At 51.7% G+C, this 18176-nt stretch overlaps 1 protein-coding gene across 1 annotated transcript; it reads right to left on the reverse strand.

Annotated features, from left to right (window-relative positions):
* Window positions 1–856: 856 nt before the first annotated feature.
* LOC127644917 (galactose-3-O-sulfotransferase 3-like) lies at window positions 857–2478 on the reverse strand. The gene is made up of 2 exons (XM_052128376.1): window positions 2396–2478; window positions 857–2120 (listed from the first exon to the last, which is right to left on the reverse strand). Exons 1-2 carry the CDS (start codon window positions 2476–2478, stop codon window positions 857–859), a joined length of 1347 nt encoding a protein of 448 aa, XP_051984336.1.
* Window positions 2479–18176: the final 15698 nt, after the last annotated feature.

The following is an 18176-nucleotide window of genomic DNA, read 5'->3' on the forward strand; positions in this document are numbered from 1 at the left end:
GTCCATATGCCAGGAGGCGTATGCTCTGGGGCCTTGTTGTGAAAACTAGGTCTCATCAGTTTAAGGTGGTTAAGCTGGGTTTTAGATCACGGTAGCAGGCTTGCTGCTGGTAGCTGGACAGACCATGGGTGTCTGCCAAAGTGGTTTACCACCAGTTCTTAATCATTTTATCCAAGGATGCAATCAATCTGATAAACCATCTAGACCAGATTTGACAAGTAAAAGTAAAAGTCCATAAAATGTTGTTATAACTATCTAGAAACAGTGAAAAACCAGGTACCATCTGAGGCTGCCTCTTAGAACACTGTAGATGGTTTAACTAAGAGGGTCTACCAATGTTATCTACCTGCTCTAATCAGCTTTATTAAGATGGTCTATCAGGTTGACCCTCCTGGCACCAGCTGGTGACTCATCTAGACCAGTTAATTACCAAAAAAAGGTTAGCTTGTGCCAGCTAGAAAGCCATTAAATCGAGGTACCATATGAGGTTGGTAAAGCTGGACTTTCCAGGCTTAAATACAAACAATAAGGGCACATATATAAATATATATATATATGAAGAGATGGCCTTGAGAGATTCAGAGACATTCCACATACCAGGTTTCTAGACTGCAGAATATATTCTCCTAAAATATTTTACATTTCGTTTTGAGAAACATACATAAATACCAATTTTCCTATCTTTAGAACAAGAGTTGACAATGTGTGTTTGTGTATGCTCTTATTTGTCCCATAAAAATGAGGTATGACCTCAAGCTTTCAAGTGATCCCAACATTTCATGGACATGTACATGTAGTCCAAGTCATAAGGGGAATTAACATAGCAATGATTTTAACTATCCTTTCACCCTGGTCATTAGGAAAGCTGTAGCGCCCTTCTGGTGCTCTGAGACATAGTCTCAGATGGTTGTGGAATCAAACTAGGAGGTGGAGGCTCTCTGTGTGCCCGAACATGTCCTGCAGATTGTAAAATCTGCTGGGAGTTCCGTAATGGAAACCGCCTTCGATAACGTAGTGACTCTGATCGGAGCAAAAGCCGTGTATACTGCACCTCAGGCATTATCATCTTTAGACACTCTTCTCGAAGTGGGACATGGCCTTTTTGTGTTATGTTGATTGGTAAATCATATCCAACAATTGCCACTTTGGCACTGGGCTGCCAAGGCCGCAATTCCTTATTTGTGATCTGAGAAGCAGAGCGAAGCGGTGGCAAATGCCCACCAAAGCAACCACGTACAAGTCTATCACGGGACTGACGCAACAGCTGGACTTCCCGCTCAATGCATGATAGTCCTAAAGCTCTCAGCTGCCGCCAAAGTGAGGCATTGAAGTAATCATACAGCACAGAGTCTATGGAATTCCATGCTCGGATTTTGGCTGTATTTTCGCTGGAAAGGCTGCTCTTTGAGTCAGGAGTGCGCATGTTCAGACTGACATACAGAACATCGTCAAGGTCCCAAGACAACAAACGGCGCAGCAGTATCAACGATTCGTCAAAGTATTCTGCGATCATCACCAACGAGAACACCCGCTCTACCTCTGCAGCAAACCGTTTTGCATATGCTGGTGCCCCAATTGATGGACGATCCTTATCGCCACCTAGGTCAAAGGTAAGGGTGTTTCTTGCGTACATTGAATCTTTCTCTTCTGGACGATAGTAGCTCCAAGGATGATCCAGAAAAGTCTCTAAAGAGCCATTTGGCACCCGTTTAAAGCTGAGACAGTACTGATTATAGTAGCTAAATAGAGACTCAAACATAGCTCCTGGTTCCCGCAATATTGTTATGTAAATTGTGTTGTTGGGCATGAGGCGTCGTAGTTCAGCACGGCTGAACCGCAAATGATTGGTGATAATGTCGGGGGGTGTGGTGTGAGGGTGAACAAAGTGAGTGCTGAATGGCCGAGGGTAGCAGAACTGGTGGTCACAGGTGGTAATAGGCAGCGCTACGGAGAGGTTGTTTCGCTCGGCAAAGCGGAACAGGATGTTCTGCACAGTGGAGCTGGCCGTTTTGTGTGTCTTCAGGAAGGATATACTGGTGTGTTTAGGAGCAGGACCACTACTGCCCTGAGCTGAAGAGAGCATTGAGGATGGACAACCCAACCAGAATGCCTCAAATGTCCTAGAGCCAGATGGAGAGAGAACAGAGACAGAAATCATGCTATAACAGTCAGCAGTAAATTAATATAGAAAAGATGACATGAAGACAAATATACTTCTGGAAAATATAACATTTAAGACCTACATTTCCTAAACACCAGCTTGGCCAGGCTTGAGCAGCTAAACCAGTTTAAACCCACAAGCAAACCACCATAGTGTAATCTGGTCTTTTTAGCCAGTTAATCCAGACAATAGAACAAAAAGAGGAAAAAGGGATGTTAAGGATAAATCTCTTACAAGTTCAAGTGACCCCCATGGTGCAGAAGCAAGCTGACAGTACTGATGGCTATCAATACAAGGAATATCTTCTTCTGAGACATCTCCAGCTTCTTTCACTGCAATAGAGAGCAACAGAGAAAAGAATAATGTATTACAAAGGTGAATATTTCTCATACCTTTGACAAACCTCCACAAAATAAAATAAAAAAAAGATCTAGTATGCATATGAACTACAATTAATTTGTGAGTAAAAAATATTGGGGTAGTACTTTTTGAAATCCACATATATTTCTGTATTTCTGCTTGCTTTCAAACTTACCCGGCTCTTTCTAGAGCCTCAAAATGCATCTTATGCATTCATATCCATGAATTGCTCAATTAAAGTGTTAGAGCCATGGGTGGCGCTAGGACAGGACAATGTTTTCCGTAAAGCCCTGAATGTTTTTATCATCTTGTGTTGATGTAAGAAGTACCAGTGCTGCGGTGTCAAGTTTATATATTTAAATATATTAATAATGTCTTTCTACGGTATTGATAACATAAAATACACACTCATTGCAGTACAGACAAGCTGTCTTGTTAGCAGCTGCTTTCCAGCTCTCATGTCTGTTCGGGCATGCAAGAGCACTCCTGACACGCGATTACGGCTGTGTGTCTGGTCAACATTCCTGTCATGTTGAGATGTTGGAAACCTTTTTGAGAGTTTGTCCACACAGATGCAGTATGTACCAATATATATATATATATATATATATATATATATATATATATATATATATATATATATATATATATATCCCTGAAAACAAATAGTGTATAAAGCAATATATGCAGATGAGCTTAAGGAATTAGCAAACTTTAAGTCTTGAGCCATGGCATTTGTTGAAAAATCTTTTTATTAAGACACATGTAAAAAGCACACAGTTCCTGATCTTCAGGTGTATCTAAAGCTGTAACATTCACCTTGTCCCGTTTTGCCCTTACCTCTTCTTTGCCCATTTCGTCCCGTCCACAGTCCCCTTGTTAGCGTGCATGTTCTCTGTTATTAGTTTCACCTGCACCCGCCCCCTCTGGCTCTCGCGCTCGCTCACAATCATCAGAGTATTAGTTTCACCCGCACTCGTCCCAATCACTCGATTATTAGTTTCACCTGCACTGTTCGTTTTCCCCTATTTATACGCTGCCCTTTCGCTTCACTCTTGTTGGTTATTGTTTAGTTTACCCCTTCGCTTTGCCAGCTCTAGTGTTCCCCTAGTATCCCCTGTCTTTTCCCCTGATCCCCTGTCTTCGACCTAACGCTCCCCTTGACTACTCTTCTGTGGATTTGCCCCTTTTGATATTTAATGATTTCCCGGCTTTGACCTTACACTCCGCTTGACTACGCTTCTCTGGATTTGCCCTTTGTACTGTTGCCTGCTTTTTCCAATAAAGCAGTTTTACCCCGACACTGTCGCAACTTGTGTTCGTTACATAATAACCAACCCTACAGAACAGTCACAATGGATCCCCCGGTGGATTTTCACAGCTCATTAGAGCGGATTTTCACGGCACGTTCTGCGCGAGGATCTACGTTTGGGAGGCATGACCGAGCGCTCGCGGCCCAGGGGCAGCAGGTACGTACTATTTCCAATTCATTTCACCCTGTTCCGCCTGTGTCTGTCCCTGAGCCCGTTGATGCTCTCAACGCATCCGCGAGAGCCGTAAGCTTTCCACCCCCGGAGAGGTTTGATGGTGCTTCAGACGCTTGCCAAGGGTTTTTTATGCAGGGCAGCGGTTTTAGAACTTTAAACCATGCCCTTAACATTATGGACCCAGCGGCCCAACTCTTGGTTTTGCGTCAGGGGAGTCAACCCTTGGAGGCTTATGTGGTTGACTTTTGTGCCCTGGCTAACCTGGTGAACTTTGATGAGGTGGCTCTGAAAGACATTTTTCAATGTGGACTGAATGAGCCAACCTCATCGTTCATGCCTGGTGGTCGCTGCTCCCTCAACCTGGCTCAATTTATTGACCTCGCCCTACTGTTCGCTGGTTCCTCATTTACTGTGGGGGAAGCAGACACTGAACCAGAGTTCCACGCCACGACCCCAGTCTCGAAGCCTGCAACGGCCCCGGTCTCGAAGCCTGCCACGGCCCCGGTCTCGAAGCCTGCCACGGCCCCGGTCTCGAAGCCTGCCACGGCCCCAGTCTCGAAGCCTGCCACAGCCCCTGTCTCGAAGCATGCCACAGTCAGTGAGCCAGCGCCTGTAGCCTCGACCGTCCCGGAGCCAGCGCCTGTAACCTCGACCGTCCCCATGGCCACGCTCCCTATTGGCCGAAGGAGAAAGAGAAGGAAGAGGGCACCTTCTCCCCAGTCTCGTCTTGTGCTCAAGACCACAGAGGTTCCCTCAGAGTCTTCCACAGCTCCGCCGGCCTCTGCTCCGCCCTCAGAGTCTTTCACGGCTCTACCGGCCTCTGCTCTGCCCTCAGAGTCTTCCACGGCTCTGCCGGCCTCTGCTCCGCCCTCAGAGTCTTCCACGGCCCTGCCGAGCTCTGTTCCGCCCTCAGAGTCTTCCTCGGCTCTGCCGGCCTCTGCTCCGCCCTCAGAGTCTTCCACGGCTCTGCCGGCCTCTGCTCCGCCCTCAGAGTCTTCCACGGCTCTGCCGGCCCCTGTTTCGCCCTCAGAGTCTTCCACGGCTCTGCCGGCCTCTGCTCGTCCCTCAGAGTCCTCCAGGGCTCCGCCTCTCGGGCCTCCCAGGGCCCCGCCTCTCGAGCCTCCCAGGGCTCCTCCTCTCGAGCCTCCCAGGGCTCTGCCTCTCCAGTCTCTTGAGCCCCCCAGGGCCCTGCCTCTCAAGTCTCTCGAGCCTCCCAGGGCTCTTCCTCCCGAGCCTCCCTGGGCTCCGCCTCTCAAACCTCTCGAGCCTCCCAGGGCTCTTCCTCCCAAGCCTCCCCGGGCTCCGCCTCTCAAACCTCTCGAGCCCCTCAGGGCTCCGTCTCTCGAGTCTTTCAGGGCTCCCCCTCCTCTCAAGCCTCTCAGGGCTTCGTCTCCCAAGTCTTTCAGGGCTTCTCCTCCTCTCAAGCCTCTCAGGGCTTCGTCTCTCGAGTCTTTCAGGGCTCCTCCTCCCCTCAAGCCACTCAGGGCTTCGTCTCTCGAGTCTTTCAGGGCTCCTCCTCTCAAGCCTCTCAGGGCTTCATCTCTCGAGTCTTTCGGGGCTCCTCCTCCTCTCGAGCCTCTCAGGGCTTCGTCTCTCGAGTCTTTCAGGGCTTCGTCTCTCGAGTCTTTCGGGGCTCCTCCTCTCGAGCCTCTCAGGGCTTCGTCTCTCAAGTCTTTCAGGGCTCCTCCTCCTCTCGAGCCTCTCAGGGCTTCGTCTCTCGAGACTTCCAGGGCTCTGCCTCTCAAGTCTCTTGAGCCCCCCCAGGGCCCTGCCTCTCAAGTCTCTCGAGCCTCCCAGGGCTCTTCCTCCCAAGCCTCCCCGGGCTCCGCCTCTCAAACCTCTCGAGCCTCCCAGGGCTCTTCCTCCCGAGCCTCCCCGGGCTCCGCCTCTCAAACCTCTCGAGCCCCTCAGGGCTCCGTCTCTCGAGTCTTTCAGGGCTCCCCCTCCTCTCAAGCCTCTCAGGGCTTCGTCTCCCAAGTCTTTCAGGGCTTCTCCTCCTCTCAAGCCTCTCAGGGCTTCGTCTCTCGAGTCTTTCAGGGCTCCTCCTCCCCTCAAGCCACTCAGGGCTTCGTCTCTCGAGTCTTTCAGGGCTCCTCCTCCTCTCGAGCCTCTCAGGGCTTCGTCTCTCGAGTCTTTCAGGGCTTCGTCTCTCGAGTCTTTCGGGGCTCCTCCTCTCGAGCCTCTCAGGGCTTCGTCTCTCAAGTCTTTCAGGGCTCCTCCTCCTCTCGAGCCTCTCAGGGCTTAGATCTCTCGAGACTTCCAGGGCTCTGCCTCTCAAGTCTCTTGAGCCCCCCCAGGGCCCTGCCTCTCAAGTCTCTCGAGCCTCCCAGGGCTCTTCCTCCCAAGCCTCCCCGGGCTCCGCCTCTCAAACCTCTCGAGCCTCCCAGGGCTCTTCCTCCCGAGCCTCCCCGGGCTCCGCCTCTCAAACCTCTCGAGCCCCTCAGGGCTTCGTCTCTCGAGTCTTTCAGGGCTCCCCCTCCTCTCAAGCCTCTCAGGGCTTCGTCTCCCGAGTCTTTCAGGGCTTCTCCTCCTCTCAATCCTCTCAGGGCTTCGTCTCTCGAGTCTTTCAGGGCTCCTCCTCCCCTCAAGCCTCTCAGGGCTTCGTCTCTCAAGTCTTTCAGGGCTCCTCCTCCTCTCAAGCCTCTCAGGGCTTCGTCTCTCGAGTCTTTCGGGGCTCCTCCTCCTCTCGAGCCTCTCAGGGCTTCATCTCTCGAGTCTTTCAGGGCTTCGTCTCTCGAGTCTTTCGGGGCTCCTCCTCCTCTCGAGCCTCTCAGGGCTTCGTCTCTTGAGTCTTTCAGGGCTCCTCCTCCTCTCGAGCCTCTCAGGGCTTCATCTCTCGAGTCTTCCAGGGCTCCTCCCCCTCTCAAGCCTCTCAGGGCTTCGTCTCTCGAGTCTTCCAGGGCTCCTCCCCCTCTCAAGCCTCTCAGGGCTTCGTCTCCCGAGTCTTCCAGGGCTCCTCCCCCTCTCAAGCCTCTCAGGGCTTCGTCTCCCGAGTCTTCCAGGGCTCCTCCTCCTCTCGAGCCTCTCAGGGCTTCGTCTCTCGAGTCTTCCAGGGCTCCCCCTCCTCTCGAGCCTCTCAGGGCTCCGCCTCCCAGGGCTTCGCCTCTCCAGTCTCTCGAGCCTCCCAGGGCTTCCCCATCAAGCCTCTCGAGCCTTCCAGGGCTCCGCCTCTCAAGCCTCTCGAGCCTCCTACGGCTCCACCTCCCGAGCCTCCTACGGCTCTGCTCCCAGAGACTCCAGAGCTTTCTAGGGCTCCGCCTCTCGAGCCTCCTACGGCTCCGCCTCCCGAGCCTTCTACAGCTCCGCCTCTCGAGCTTCCTATGGCTCCGCCTCCCGAGCCTCCTGCGGCTCTGCTCCCAGAGACTCCAGAGCTTTCTAGGGCTCCGCCTCTCAAGCCTCCTACGGCTCTACCCCAGAGACTACAGAGCCTGCCAGGTCTTCGCCTCAGAAACCTCCCACGGCGCCATCTCCCTTGGCTCCGCCTCCAGAGCCTTCCAGGTCTTCCCCCCTAAAGCCTTCTTCGGCCCCACCTCCAGAGCCTTCCAGGCCTCCGCCTCTAGAGCTTCCCATGGCGCCACCGTCATTGGCTCCACCTCCTGAGTCTTCCAGGGCTCCTCCTCCTCTCGAGCCTCTCAGGGCTTCGTCTCTCGAGTCTTCCAGGGCTCCCCCTCCTCTCGAGCCTCTCAGGGCTCCGCCTCCCAGGGCTTCGCCTCTCCAGTCTCTCGAGCCTCCCAGGGCTCCCCCCTCAAGCCTCTCGAGCCTTCCAGGGCTCCGCCTCTCAAGCCTCTCGAGCCTCCTACGGCTCCACCTCCCGAGCCTCCTACGGCTCTGCTCCCAGAGACTCCAGAGCTTTCTAGGGCTCCGCCTCTCGAGCCTCCTACGGCTCCACCTCCCGAGCCTCCTACGGCTCTGCTCCCAGAGACTCCAGAGCTTTCTAGGGCTCCGCCTCTCAAGCCTCCTACGGCTCTACCCCAGAGACTACAGAGCCTGCCAGGTCTTCGCCTCAGAAACCTCCCACGGCGCCATCTCCCTTGGCTCCGCCTCCAGAGCCTTCCAGGTCTTCCCCCTAAAGCCTTCTTCGGCCCCCACCTCCAGAGCCTTCCAGGCCTCCGCCTCTAGAGCTTCCCATGGCGCCACCGTCATTGGCTCCACCTCCTGAGTCTTCCAGGGCTCCTCCTCCTCTCGAGCCTCTCAGGGCTTCGTCTCTCGAGTCTTCCAGGGCTCCCCCTCCTCTCGAGCCTCTCAGGGCTCCGCCTCCCAGGGCTTCGCCTCTCCAGTCTCTCGAGCCTCCCAGGGCTCCCCCCTCAAGCCTCTCGAGCCTTCCAGGGCTCCGCCTCTCAAGCCTCTCGAGCCTCCTACGGCTCCACCTCCCGAGCCTCCTACGGCTCTGCTCCCAGAGACTCCAGAGCTTTCTAGGGCTCCGCCTCTCGAGCCTCCTACGGCTCCACCTCCCGAGCCTCCTACGGCTCTGCTCCCAGAGACTCCAGAGCTTTCTAGGGCTCCGCCTCTCAAGCCTCCTACGGCTCTACCCCAGAGACTACAGAGCCTGCCAGGTCTTCGCCTCAGAAACCTCCCACGGCGCCATCTCCCTTGGCTCCGCCTCCAGAGCCTTCCAGGTCTTCCCCCCTAAAGCCTTCTTCGGCCCCACCTCCAGAGCCTTCCAGGCCTCCGCCTCTAGAGCTTCCCATGGCGCCACCGTCATTGGCTCCACCTCCTGAGTCTTCCAGGGCTCCTCCTCCTCTCGAGCCTCTCAGGGCTTCGTCTCTCGAGTCTTCCAGGGCTCCCCCTCCTCTCGAGCCTCTCAGGGCTCCGCCTCCCAGGGCTTCGCCTCTCCAGTCTCTCGAGCCTCCCAGGGCTCCCCCCTCAAGCCTCTCGAGCCTTCCAGGGCTCCGCCTCTCAAGCCTCTCGAGCCTCCTACGGCTCCACCTCCCGAGCCTCCTACGGCTCTGCTCCCAGAGACTCCAGAGCTTTCTAGGGCTCCGCCTCTCCCGAGGCCTCCGCTCACGGCCTCCACCTCGCCTCCCGAGCCTCCTACGGCTCTGCTCCCAGAGACTCCAGAGCTTTCTAGGGCTCCGCCTCTCAAGCCTCCTACGGCTCTACCCCAGAGACTACAGAGCCTGCCAGGTCTTCGCCTCAGAAACCTCCCACGGCGCCATCTCCCTTGGCTCCGCCTCCAGAGCCTTCCAGGTCTTCCCCCCTAAAGCCTTCTTCGGCCCCACCTCCAGAGCCTTCCAGGCCTCCGCCTCTAGAGCTTCCCACGGCGCCACCGTCATTGGCTCCACCTCCTGAGCCTTCCAGGCCCCCGCCTCTAGAGCCTCTTACGGTGCCGCCTCCATCGGCTCCACCTCTAGAGCCTCCTGCGGCACCACCTCCCTCTGCCCTGTCTCTTGGGCCCCCTATGGCACCGCCTCCTGAGGCCCCCGAGCCTTCCTCGGCGCCGCCTCCTCAGTCTCTCAGTGCCCCGCCTGCCGAGTCTCTCACGGCTCCGCCTTCCAAGGCTCCGTCTCCCAAGTCCTCCACGGCCCCGCCTTTCACGGCTCTGCCCCGGAAACCCTTCCTCACCTGGTTCTGCCAGCTCCCCCAGTAACCGTTCGTCTGCCCGGACTTCCTGACCCTCTTCCTGACCTGTGGCCTTTCCCCTGGCCTCCTGACCCTCTTCCTGTCCTGTGGCCTCTTCCCTGGCCTCCTGACCCTGTTCCTGTCCTGTGGCCGCCTCCCAGGTCTCCTGGCCTAGTCCCTGTCCTGTGGTCACCTTCCAGGCCCCCGGACCCAGTCCCTGTCCTACAGTCGCCTTCCAGGCCCCCTGACCCGGTCTCTTCCCTATGTCTGCCCCCCAGATCTCCCGGCCACCCACCTGTCCGCTATGTTCCCCCTGACCTTGCCTTGAACTGCCCATTTATCCTGTGGACTGTTTCATTGCCCCTCGTTGCCCCTTGGACTTCCTGCCTACCCTCTGTGCCCCTTGGACTGCCCTCTTGTTCTTGTGCCCCTGGGACTGCCCTCTTTTTGTTTTTGGGTTTTTGTGGGTTTTCCGTTCTAGGGTTTTGTTCGTTGGGATCGTCTGGTATCCGATCCCTTGAGGGGGGGCTATGTAACATTCACCTTGTCCCGTTTTGCCCTTACCTCTTCTTTGCCCATTTCGTCCCATATTTAACTCCACAGTCCCCTTGTTAGCGTGCATGTTCTCTGTTATTAGTTTCACCTGCACCCGCCCCCTCTGGCTCTCGCGCTCGCTCACAATCATCAGAGTATTAGTTTCACCGCACTTCGTCCCAATCACTCGATTATTAGTTTCACCTGCACTGTTCGTTTTCCCCTATTTATACGCTGCCCTTTCGCTTCACTCTTGTTGGTTATTGTTTAGTTTACCCCTTCGCTTTGCCAGCTCTAGTGTTCCCCTAGTATCCCCTGTCTTTTCCTCTCGCTTGTATCGCCCCTTTGATATACTCTGATTCCCCGGCTTCGACCTAACGCTCCCCTTGACTACTCTTCTGTGGATTTGCCCCTTTTGATATTTACTGATTTCCCGGCTTCGACCTTACGCTCCGCTTGAATACGCTTCTCTGGATTTGCCCTTTGTACTGTTGCCTGCTTTTTCCAATAAAGCAGTTTTATCCCGACATTGTGACTGTCTCAACTTGTGTTCGTTACAAAAGCAGAGACAAAAGTTAGTGTGACCTTTTAGTTTTAGTTTCAGTAATATTTTAAGATTTACAATATAAATAACATCTTACAGGTGTTTTAAAATGTAAACTTTTCTTATAAAGTGTACTATAATCCAATATTTCATCAAAGGATGGCCCCATTTGTATCCACAGAGGTCTGGGATTAGTCCCAGATATCCACTGACCCTAGAACTACCCCTGGTCAAAACTTGTGTGTAAGCACATTAAAACAGCGGTTAGCTCAACAGTGCTGTCTTACAAGGTGGATCTGAAAATGCAGAGTGCTTTTTACACACATTTTTTATGGTCATGACAAACATATGCTCTGAAACAAAGAGACAGAGTGAACAAAGAATATGGACATCATAGATGTCACATATTAGCATTCTGACAGTATTGCCTGTCTAGCATTAACAAAGTCTTGGAAAACATCCATACAAGTCAGATCCTCTCTCACCTTGGCTTCTAATTACAGTTATCTCATCTCCCATTCCCTTTCACTCTCACCATATTGAATAGCACTTCTGTGCTGGCAGCAGAAATGGTTACCATGTCAGTATAAATTGAGTACAGTGAGGTGAAACTGGCTTTATTACACCAATCAAGCCCTGATACTACTTTAGTTTAATAGCATTACAGAAGGGTAAGCTATCTCACTACCCAATGCCAATCAACAGTAGCAACAGCAAAGTCTGAACTGGTTAACATAACTGCCAATTCAACTCAACTCAAATAAACTCAAGCTTTATTTATAAAGCACTTTCTCTTTAATAGACCAAAGTGCTATACAGACATAAAAAAATACATAATAAAACAAAAGCAGGAAATTACACCGTAGTAGGACATTATTAAAATAGTGTATCAAAAGCCAAAGAGATTACATAAGTCTTAAGACCACTTTTGAACATGTCAGTAGTTGAGGAAGGTTTAAGATACTGATTTAAGTCATTAAATCCCCCGCTTCAGATGAGAGCGGGGGGACAGTAAGGTGCAGTTGATTGGAAGAATGAAGAGAACTTTGTGGTTGGCATAGACTGAAGTCTGAAATGAACTCTGGTGCCAGTCCATGCACAGCTTTAAAAACAAATAAGAGCACTTTGTATTGAATTGTTTATTTTATAGGTAGCCAAAGTTGTGAGGCTAGAACAGGTGAAACATAGTCCCTTTTCTTTGCATTTCTTAAAATCTTCACAGCAGCATTTTGCACAAGCTACAAGCAAGATATAGAGGCTAATGCCTCAATATAAAGCATTGCAGCAGTCCAAACGGTCCAGTAGTCCAAAATGTGTCCAATCACTATCATGTTGTTAGGGTTACCTTGTCTTGTTTTACCGTTGTCCCTTTGTTTTCCATTTTTGTCCCTTTTGTTTTCCGTAGTTTTCACATTTGTCCTTTGTTTACCTCCACAGTCTCCCTGTTAGCGTTCGTGTTCGTTGTTCATTGTTTTCACCTGCCCTCGTTAGTTGTCTTTTGTTTTAGTTTATCACCTAGTTATCTTGTTTGAGTTCTGTTTGTTCATTGGTTCCTGTCTTCCCATGTCCACGTATTTATACCCTGTCTGTTTGGTTAGTCAATGTCTATCGGTGAATGTTGTTAGCCTGGTGTGTGTGTGTTCCCTGCCCGTTTTCCTTAGTCTTGTGTTTATTTCCCCATTGTGGGTTTTCCTTTGTGTTTGTTTATTGTCTAAATTAATAAAAGTAGTTTGCATCTAGATCCGCTCTCCTCGTCTGCCTCCATTCGTAACAGAACGATAGAACCGCCCTAATATGGATCTAGCAGCTTACTTTATGGAACTGGCCCAGGCGGATCTGACCTACCGCGAGTACTCCCACTTTTTTTCCACTGTTGCCATCCACACCGGCTTTGACGACACATCCCTCAAGACCATCTACCGGCTCGGGCTACCAAGGCACCGGCAGAGGGAATTGCCGGACCCCGGAGACCTCACGTGGAAGGAATATGTAAGTCTAGTCTTGAAAGAACTCGCTGCCGGGGAACCACCTCTCTCGATCCCGGTTCCCACTTCTGGGCTTTCCGTGCCTGCCACGGCCAACGAGCCAGCCTTGCCAGCCTCGTCATTCCCAGAGCCAGCGTTGCCAGCTTCGTCCGCCCGAGGAGGAGGAGGAGAAGAGGAAAGGCTTCTGCTCCCCAGTCTCCGCCTGCCACGGCCAGCGAGCCAGAGCCCACGCCTGCCACGGTCAGCGAGCCGTTAGCCCCCGATGTCAGTGAGCCAGCGCCTGTCGCCTCAGCCGTCAGCGCCAGTAGCCTCCGATGTCAGCGAGCCAGCGCCTGTAGCCTCCGACGTCAGCGAGCCAGCGCTTGTAGTCTCCGACGTCAGCGAGCCAGCGCCTGTCGCCTCCGACGTCAGCGAGCCAGCGCCAGTAGCCTCCGACGTCAGCGAGCCAGCGCCTGTAGCCTCCGACGTCAGCAAGCCAGCGCCTGTAGCCTCGACCGTCCAAGAGCCAGCGCCAGTAGCCAGGACTGTCCAAGAGCCAGCGCCAGTAGCCAGGACCGCCCAAGAGCCAGCGCCAGTAGCCTCGACCGTCTCCGAGCCAGCGCCTGTAGCCTCGACCGTCCAAGAGCCAGCGCCTGTAGCCTCAACTGTCCAAGAGCCAGCGCCTGTAGCCTCGACCGTCCCTGAGCCAGCGCCTGTAGCCTCGACCGTCCCTGAGCCAGCGCCTGTAGCCTCGACCGTCCCTGAGCCAGCGTCTATAGCCATGACCGTCCTAGCGCCAACGCCTCCCGAGCTTTCCAGAGCTCCACCTACAGAGTCTTCCAGGGCTCCTCTCGAGCTTCCCAGAGCTCCGCCTTCCGAGCTTCCCAGAGCTCCGCCTTCTGAGCTTTCCAGAGCTCCGCCCACGCTCTTCTCCTCCTCCTCCTCCGGGCGGACGAAGCTGGCAACGCTGGCTCTGGGAATGACGAGGCTGGCAAGGCTGGCTCATTGGCCGTGGCAGGCACGGAAAGCCCAGAAGCGGGAACCGGGATCGAGAGAGGTGGTTCCCCGGCAGCGAGTTCTTTCAAGACTAGACTTACATATTCCTTCCACGTGAGGTCTCTCAAGCCTCTCGAGCTTTCCAGGGCTCCACCTCTCGAGCCTCCCAGGGCTCCTCCTCTCGAGCCTCCCCGGGCTCCGCCTCTCAAGCCTCTCGAGCCTTCCAGGGCTCCTCCTCTCGAGCCTCCCAGGGCTCCGCCTCTCAAGCCTCTCGGGGCCTTCCAGGGCTCCACCTCTCAAGCCTCTTGAGCCTTCCAGGGCTCCGCCTCAGAGCCTCTCGAGTCTTCCACGGCCCTTATCCCCGAGCCTCCTACGGCTCCGCCTCCAGAGCCTGCTACGGCTCCGCCTCCCGAGCCTCCTACGGCTCTGCTCCCAGAGACTCCAGAGCTTTCTAGGGCTCCGCCTCTCGAGCCTCCTACGGCTCCGCCTCCCGAGCCTCCTACGGCTCTGCCCCCAGAGACTCCAGAGCCTTCTAGGGCTCCGCCTCTCGAGCATCCTACGGCTCCACCTCTCGAGCCTCCTTCGGCTCCGCCTCCCGAGCCTCCTACGGCTCTGCTCCCAGAGACTCCAGAGCCTTCTAGGGCTCCACCTCTAGAGCGCCCTACGGCTCTTCTCCCCGAGCCTCCTACGGCTCCGCCCCAGAGACTCCCGAGCCTCCTATGGCTCCGCCTCCCGAGCCTCCTACGGCTCCGCCTCCCGAGCCTCCTACGGCTCTGCCTCCTGAGCCTCCTACGGCTCCGCCTCCGGGACCTGTCCCTGTCCGATGGCCTCCTCCCAGGTCCCCTGGGCCGGCCCCTGCTCTGCGGCCATCTCCCAGACCACCTAGACCTGTCTCTGTCCAAAGGCCGCCCCCCAGGCCTCCTCGACCTGTCCAGTCCTGTGGCCACCTCCCAGGCCCCCTGACCCAGTCCCTGTCCAGTGGCCTCCTCCCAGGTTCACCAAACCTATCCTTACCCTGTGGCCAGCTCCCAGGCCTCCTGAACCTATCCTTGCCCTGTGGCCAGCTCCCAGGCCACCTGAACCTGTCCTTGCCCTCTGTGCCCCCTTGGACTTCCTGCCTGCCCTCTGTGCCCCCTTGGACTTCCTGCCTGCCCTTTGTGCCCCCCTGGACTTCCTGCCTGCCCTCTGTGCCCCCCTGGACCTCTTGTCTGCCCCTTGTTGCCCCCTGGACTGCCTGTCTGCCCCTTGTTGCCCTGCCTGTCTGCCCCTTGTTGCCCCCTGGAATGCCTGTCTGCCCCTCTTTGCCCCCTGGACTGCCTGTCTGCCCCTCGTTGCCCCCTGGGTTGCCTGTCTCCCCTTCGTTGCTCCCCTTGGTCTGTCTGCCCACCACAAGCTTCCCCCCCAGTCAATGGACATTTGTTCTTCCTGTTTTTTGTTTTGTCACTTTTGATCGTCTGGAATCCGACCCTTGAGGGGGGGCTATGTTAGGGTTACCTTGTCTTGTTTTACCGTTGTCCCTTTGTTTTCCATTTTTGTCCCTTTTGTTTTCCGTAGTTTTCACTTTTGTCCTTTGTTTAGCTCCACAGTCTCCCTGTTAGCGTTCGTTGTTCATTGTTTTCACCTGCCCTCGTTAGTTGTCTTTTGTTTTAGTTTATCACCTAGTTATCTTGTTTGAGTTCTGTTTGTTCATTGGTTCCTGTCTTCCCATGTCCACGTATTTATACCCTGTCTGTTTGGTTAGTCACTGGTGTGTGTGTTCCCTGCCCGTTTTCCTTAGTCTTGTGTTTATTTCCCCATTGTGGGTTTTCCTTTGTGTTTGTTTATTGTCTAAATTAATAAAAGTAGTTTGCATCTAGATCCGCTCTCCTCGTCTGCCTCCATTCGTAACACATGTCAGTTTTGTCTATACCCACTTTTGATTTTATGTTTTAGCTGGTCAACATTGTTTTCAGAATTTCTGGTACCAGAAATGGATCTATGTCAGTATGAATGGAGTAAAATGAGGTACATTGTGTACGGATGTTTTTTAATTTTTTATTTGTATTGGGTATTCATAGCCCCCGCGACCCTGTACACAGGATAAGTGGTTGACGATGGATGGATGGATGGATGGATGGATGGATGGATGGATGGGTATTCATAGCGTTCAAGGCCCTTTACATGCTTCTTGAAAATAATCAACGCATGTTTTCCACAAAGTTTTTCACTACACAAACTAATCATGAAACTTAAGCATATCCATTCCTGCGTCGTATGTGCGAATATAATCCCTGATAGCACATGTGCTTCACCCAGATGTCGAAGACCCCATTTACACCTGGTATTAAGATGCGTCTTGGGTGATCCGATCATGTGGTCGGGTGAGACACATTGCTGTTTATGCCTGGTAACTTACATGAGTCACCTGTGACTACTTGTGTTTGGATTTGGAAGGGAAAGTCTCTGATTTCGTGATAACATACATCAATCATTATGGTACTGTTACTGCATGATATTAAAGCACAAAGTAAAAAAAAAGTGGATTTCCTGTATTTACCTGGGCTTCAAATGTGTGTGGTTCTTATCTGTGTCCTTGCATGTTGATATCAAAGAAGTGCTCCAGCTTGTGTATATCCGCTTTTTAAAATTTTCCGAATGGAGAGTCATTTCCTTTCATAGCCACTTGTAACAAAAGTTGAAACTCTTGATTTGGCCGAGCAGTTGATTGTCAGGTGAGGGATGGGATGTTGCTTAATTGCTGTCCGGGATGCATTTAGGATGGATTAGCCTTTACGCCTCAAATGCAATGTGGTTTCATGCGTTTTTGACCACCTTGGTAATGGCTTTTGAGATACGATCACAAAACATTGTACAGTAGACCTCTTTTATAAATGCTAACATTTATGATCTGATGACCTGAAACGCATCTTAATGCCAGATGTAAATGAGGTATTTTGTTATCTGGGATGATATAAAATATTTAGCATCAGCAGTGATGGCCAAAGCACCATGGGTCCATTTCCACACGGTGACTTTTGGAAAACAATGCAAGGTGGACACAGGCATTTGGCATTGTTTTAAACAATTTTGAAGGAATTTGGGTAAACATTAGAGGACTCTTTTAAAGTCTGCTGTAAGAGTCACACTTTCTGCTGCCAGATGGTGGCGCTATGACCATTGCACATTGCACAAAGAAGATATGGGACACTTCCTGTTTCCCATTTTTCATCATTAATGTAAACATAATGTCTAGGTTACTATTGGAACCTCAGTTCCCTGATGGAGGGAACGAGACGTTGTGTCCTCCCGGCCAAGTCGCTGAACCGAACCACTGTTACGGCCGAACCTCATTTTCGGCTCCTCAGGCAAAATCCTGAATGGACAGACGCATTTCCCTCCCTTTGTACCCGTATGTACGGGGACGGGACATGCAAATTCTGTCTGAAAATTTCTCATTGGCCTTTTCTCAAGTTCAGAGATGCGTGAGGCTCTCAAGAGAGACCCCTAGTGTCGCTTCTACACAATGTCTCGTTCCCTCCATCAGGGAACTGAGGTTACAATAGTAACCTAGACGTTATGTTCAATGATAAACAGTATTTTTTACTTTGAAGGCAACTTTTTATCATTTAAATGGTTTACTTGTCTGCTGCCACAATATACAGTATGTATAAGATGTAATGTATTTGATTTATCTGAATTATAATATTTATAATATATTATAATTATTTTAAATTATTATATGCAATATCTTTATTTGAGGGCATTTCTCTGTAAATATTAATGTTTGATTAATTGTGATTCATTCAATTAATTTATCATCACAACAACAGCCCTAATAAAAACAAAAATAGTATGTTAAACTTTTTGTGTTATGATGCAAACAAATAGCTTAATCAGAGTTTTGAATGGATTAATTGAAATGGACAAATTGCTTTAAGGATATTGATCAAACTTACCAACATGGACTTTTCTACTGAAGTTGAAATCAGAAATGCTATTAATGCATCTCTGTCTTAACGCTCTCATACAAAGAAGGGTTACAAAACTAGAGTAATGCTCTTTAGGAAATTCAAAGTGCATTTAAATCATCATGCTTAATTTAATATTGCCTGCAAAATCATTGTGAATTTAGTGTAAATATCTTCTATTTATTTACCCTAGTCAATTCATATCTATAGGTGTAAAACTTTATTAAAAACGTTCATACAGCACCTTTAAGAACCTATCCATTGACCAGTGAGAACCTCAACCTTTGACACTGAAGACCGCCATGCTTTTCCCTGCACTGATGGTGTTCATACCAATTCTGAGACATACAGCAGTACATAGTAAGGTGAGACACAGAGGCACCATGATCAGGAACAGAACAAATTTGCTAGTGTGTCTGCTTTCTGTTCTAATAGAAACAAGCCAGAAGAGGGTAAAGAGAAGCATCACCCACGCATCCATCCACCTACCCAAACACCCAAATCATTGTGTGAGCTAAAAAGAAGCCATTGCATTTCACTTTATGAAATGTTGGAAATTCTAGGATCTCATTTCAGATTTGGTCATGCACTTCAAAATCATCTCTTTTGTGCAATGATCTGCAC

This window comes from Xyrauchen texanus, chromosome 1 (genome assembly GCF_025860055.1).
Source record: "Xyrauchen texanus isolate HMW12.3.18 chromosome 1, RBS_HiC_50CHRs, whole genome shotgun sequence".
Lineage (NCBI taxonomy): Eukaryota > Metazoa > Chordata > Actinopteri > Cypriniformes > Catostomidae > Xyrauchen > Xyrauchen texanus.